Source organism: Pteropus medius, unplaced genomic scaffold, assembly GCF_902729225.1.
Source record: "Pteropus medius unplaced genomic scaffold, Ma_sr-lr_union100, whole genome shotgun sequence".
Taxonomy (NCBI): Eukaryota; Metazoa; Chordata; class Mammalia; order Chiroptera; family Pteropodidae; genus Pteropus; species Pteropus medius.
The window spans coordinates 3159-8073 of NW_024348728.1; the positions used below are offsets into that span (position 1 = coordinate 3159).

Consider the following 4915-nt stretch of genomic DNA (forward strand, 5'->3'; position numbering starts at 1 on the left):
GCTCTTTTCCAGCTACCCCTCACATTCTCCCGTGTCCCTCAATCGCCCCTGCGTGCCTGTATGGACTCCACCCTGACTCAGCCCTCTCCCTCAAGCCATGCAGTTTCGCCGTGTAGGCTGACTGAGCCCTCTTGCCTCAGCCCCGCAATTGCTGCCTGTGCCTTCCTCGGCCGTCTGCATGCAGCCCTGGACTCTCTCCCCGTTCTTTGTCAGCCCTCTTAGCGCTGCCTCCGAGGGTCTCCTTGGCCCTGACTGAGGCCCATCAGGGCAGCCCGGAAATGTCCACCTTTTCCCTCACGAAGCCCAGTCCCTGCAGATCTGCAACTTCTCCCCGTGTCCGTGCGTCCTCAGCCCTGTCCACGCAGCCGTGGGGAATCGACGGCGTCCCTTCCCCAACCCTCTCTCGCCGGTCCTGCATTTCTCTTAGCCTTGACTCTGCTCTCCGCGTGTAAGGCCAAAATGTCCACTTTACCCCTTTTGCATCCCTCAGTCTGCTGCCCTGTACTTTCCTGAAACTCACTCGGCCTTTTCCCTGCAGCCCTGGACCTGGGCTCCAGCCCCTTCCTAAGACCGCTTCCTGGGGCTTTGGAGTGACCACCTCCTTTCTTACTCCGTGGTTCCCCGTGGCCCACGATTTTGGTCCACGTCGCCCATGGGGCCCTCTCCCAGCAGTCCTGCGAGTTCTCCCTGTGCACTCCTCTGCCGTCTGCCGGAAGTTCGAGACATTCTGCCTGGGCCTTATTTCTTCAAGCCTCTCGCCGGGTGCCTGCCCATCATTTCTGGTCCCAGATTGGGCCCTTTCTTCTGTCGCCCTGAAGATGGCCCTGCTGTCTACCTCAGCCCTCTGCCTGGAGTCCTGTTTTGCTCTCCTGTCCTTGCTCAGTTCATCTTTGGAAGGGCAGCAATTTTCTTCCTGGCCCTTCCTCATGCCCCCGCCTGCAGTTCTGTGATGTCTCTCTGTGCCTTGCTCAGGCCTGTCTCTGCTGCCCGTTGTCTCACACTCTTCCTTTCTCGGCTGCCTTCTGGCGGCCAGGAAGCTCTTGTCGTTTCTCTTCATTGCCGTATCCCTGCAGTCCGGGAATGACTTCCTGACCCTCGGAAGCATCTCGCTGCAGCCTTAAGAGTAGTGTGTCCTTCTCCATCGCCCCGCATCGAATCGTGCAAAACCATTCCCTTCGTATTCCTCAGGCTTCTTCCTCTTGGCTCGAAAGGACTTTACGTGTGTATGCATGTATGTGCGTAAGCATGTGTGGATGTAAGGAAGTATGCATGTACGTATGTATGTATGAATGTACCTGTTTATTTACTTATTTCTTTACTGCACATTCGGGCTCGAACCTGTAAGCCTGCCATGTTGGCCTGGGCGCACTCAGCCACTCCCGCAAAGCCCTGAGGTTTCTCCTCTGTCCATTACTCAGCCCTGTGCCGGCAGCCTTGACTCGGTTCTTCTCCTGCGCTCATGAACATTCGGACACTTCCCTTCCGATTGCTTTCCTCGCAGGCCTAAAGTGACATGGGTTTTGTTTTTCATCCCGCACTCGGCCCTCCTCCTGCAGACCTAGGATGACTCCGTGAGTGTTACTCGGCTGTCTCCTTGCAGTGCGGGAGATAATCTTGGGTCCGCTGATCAGCGCTACCTGGAACCTGAGAAGATCTGCCTGGCCCTGACTCAGTCCTCTCTGGAAAGTCACGGAACGTCACCTTTTGTCCACACTGAGCCTCCTCCCTGCAGCCCTGTATTTACTTCCACGGCATGCAGTCGGACTTGTCTCAGCAAGCTGGAAAATCTCCCTGGGCATTGCTCAAGCCACTTCCTCCACGACTGGGATTTCCACCTGTGAATACGAGCCTTGAATCCGAGCCCCGGAATTGCTGCCAGCGCCTCACGCATCTTTCTGGGGTAGCCGCCGATTTCTCTCCGTGTCCCGCTTGAGCACTGTCTCTGCAGCCAAGGCAAGGGTGCCTCGTCCCTTGCTCAGAACTCCATGGCCTGCCCACCACGTGTCTGATCGCTACTCAGCCTCATCTCCCGCCCCATAGGCACGACCGTGTCTCGAGTCAATCACCCTCCTGTACAAGACTGCTGAACAGTCCTACCGGGCCCGGTAATGGCCGGGCACTGTGTCAAAGAGCACAGTCCGAGTCGAAGTCTTCCTCAACTCCCCCAAGCTGATGCAGACGCCACACGCAGACACAAACATTTAATGCCCTTTATTTTTCTCCCAACGTTAGTCTGGGCCGCATCGTGCCTCCGTCTGTGTTGCCTGCCCACCGGAACTCTCCTCACTGACTTTCTGTGAGGACAATGAAGTGCAGAAGACGTTTCCATCCGCAAAAGCTTCTCGGGGTTTCTCCTGTTGGGCGGAAGGGGGACGACCTGCCGTACATACTCCAAGACAGGGAAGTGCCCCGAATGGAAACACGCACGCACGCGAGCAAGCTCACGCATACAGACGTGGAGTCAGAGCTTCTCTGAGCACTGAGAACATGCTTTAAAGATCCACGTCTCGGTGTGACTGGGAAAGACGTGCAAGCGGCCACTTGTGACCTCTTCATTTTTTCCTCATGCCAGGGGGTCCAACTGCACCCCACCCGCCATTATCTCTTTAAAATGACCCCGACTCTCTGTGTGGATGGGCGAACCATGGGAGTCCCCGAGGAAAAGTCGAGGACAGCTGTGACGTGAAGACAAGAAAGGGCTGGCCCAGCAAGGGCCGCCTCTTTTGGACCACGACTGGCAGATGCTGTGGAAAGCCTAGGACCAAGCACTTGCTGTCAGCCACGATCCACAAGAGATGGGGCCCTGGGGGCTTGGGTGCGGGGCCCATGGTCATGAATGAGCTGCCTGGCACGTGCATCGCTTCTGAGTGTCCTGTGCCATTCACACCGCTTCATCGACCTTCAGCTTCTCCAGTCAGAAGCTGAGCGGCACAGCACTTCCCAGGCTGCCCGTCTCTTCCTGCAGCCGTGACGGTTGTGTCCCTTTCAGCTTCACCACGTGAGAAACGAATGTCCCGGAGACGCGACAACTCACGTTTCGGTCCCCCGGGCTCCTCGATTGATCTCCGCCCCGTTCCCGTCCTCTGGGGCCTCGCTCCTCACGTGGTAGCGCAGGGGATTGGGCCACAGGTCCTCACGGATGATCTGGCAGGGCAAAGAGGGCGGGTCGGCCCAGGACGGGGCTCAGACCCCTCGCACGAGCGGCGGGGACACCGGGTGACACGGTCTTTCTCGGCCCCGCCACTGACGCCCCACCTCGGCAATCCTGCCCGATCCGGCCCAGTCCGGCTCACACATGCAGCCCAACCGGTTCTGCCGTCGGTCGTCGGCCGTCGGCGTGCCGGCGGCTGCAGGCCTCGCGTTCGTAATGCTGATATCGCCGCACTGGAGTGGCCCGAGACGCCCTGTATCCTGTGGGAAGAGAGGGTGGGAAAGGGTGGATGGCTGTCTTTCCCACTTCAGCCCCCGCCCCCACGCCTGCTGCCACCGGTGAGGTAGCCTCCTCTTACCACTGCCGTTCATGACATACTCCTTAGCAACCACTTTCTCGCGGAAATAGGTGTTGCTCGCAAAGAACAGCACGATCCGGCAGCAATCAGGGCGATGCCTCACGTCCTCGACCTGCCAGGAGAAAAAAGTGGGTGCACTTCAGGCAGAAAATCTGTCCAGGATACTATCCTTCCCTGATTGGGAAGGAAGGCCGTGTCCCCGGCCGCCCTCGCTCCTCAGCCTCACCTGCAAGTTGGTCATGTAGCTAAGCCGGTTTGCATCCTGCTCTCCCATCATGGCTGACATCTCCGGGTGGTTCCCAAACTGCTTACTGTCGAGAAGCTTAGAGGCTGGACGATGCAGACGATAGGGCTAGGACCGCAGCCAAAGTCTGGAAACACCCCGCGACTGCCTCACCACTCTTCCGCCTAGCCGCACCGCATCTGCCCGCAGCCCCTGGCAAGGACCAGCGAGGCCCTCGTGTCGCGCTCTTGTGTGCACTGACACAAGAGCACGACACGACGCGGGGCTAGGTTCCGTGTCACAGGGCCCTTGAGCTGCACCTGATCCGCTAGTGCCCCGGCCTCGGCCTCGGCAGAACATCATCTCTCTGGACCTCGTGACTCTGACACAGGAAATAGGCCACGGGACAGCCCCTCCTGCAGCGGCATTCCGAAAGGGACCCTGTGCATCATGCGGCTGCTGGGAGTGCAGGGCCCTCGCACTCCGTGTCCCTCTGCTTCGCACCGCTGCTCGTAGACCGCGAGGTACCTTGCAGTGCTATGTGTATGATCGAGGATGCCCCCTGGGTTTTGGAGTCACATGTACAAGACTGCCGTCAGCAGCCGGACACTGTCCCTCACACGGATATCCTCAGCGTTCCGCGCGCTCTGCCGCCTTCCTCCTGCACTAGCCAGCTATATCCGGCTCACTCCTGATTTCCCTCCGTCACAGCAGCAAGGATACCACTTGGGCCCAGAAGCCCGGGATGCACTGGATGAGGGTGTTTCTGAGCTCCAGGAGGGGTTTCCAGCTCTGCAATATCTTGAGCTGCAGTCGAGACTGGGCCCGGCTCACCAGCTCGTTCACAGGCTCCAAATTCCTCTGTAGGGCCTCCGGTTCCCCCCGTGGGGGCCTCACACTGTCTGGAGCCGGCACCGGCTCTGCTCTCGCCTCAGAGCCAGCGGCTTGTCGCGCACATGCGCCAGCACTCTGGGCTTCTCCTCCAGCCAGACGGTGGGCCTCGCATCCAGACCTTCGCTCTCCTCCTCCCCCTCGACCGCCGACTCACCAGTGTCTGCCCACTCCTCCCAGCCCTGCCGGTGGCCAGACAGGGTCATCACCTGGATGCTCTGCTTGTTGTCATGCCCCTCCAGCAACTCCTGCTGCCTCTGCCTCTCGCTGTCCTCCTCCTTCTCCTCCTCGG

At 59.3% G+C, this 4915-nt stretch overlaps 1 protein-coding gene across 3 annotated transcripts; it reads right to left on the reverse strand.

The window, feature by feature from the left end:
* Positions 1-1216: 1216 nt before the first annotated feature.
* On the reverse strand, positions 1217-3990 carry LOC120616842 (testis-specific Y-encoded protein 2-like). Of its 3 annotated transcripts, none has more exons than XR_005656707.1 (3): positions 3736-3990; positions 3035-3621; positions 1217-2354 (listed from the first exon to the last, which is right to left on the reverse strand). XR_005656707.1 is itself a non-coding variant. In XM_039880406.1 (3 exons), the coding sequence occupies exons 1-3, from the start codon at positions 3793-3795 to the stop codon at positions 3290-3292; spliced, it is 294 nt and encodes a 97-aa protein (XP_039736340.1). In that variant the 5' UTR covers positions 3796-3990; the 3' UTR covers positions 2369-3289. The 3 variants fall into 3 exon arrangements, 2 of the variants coding, with proteins under 2 accessions (XP_039736340.1, XP_039736339.1); XM_039880406.1 differs by lacking the exon at positions 1217-2354 and having other exon boundaries at positions 2369-3411; positions 3510-3621; XM_039880405.1 differs by lacking the exon at positions 1217-2354 and having other exon boundaries at positions 2370-3621.
* Between the last annotated feature and the right edge of the window lie 925 nt (positions 3991-4915).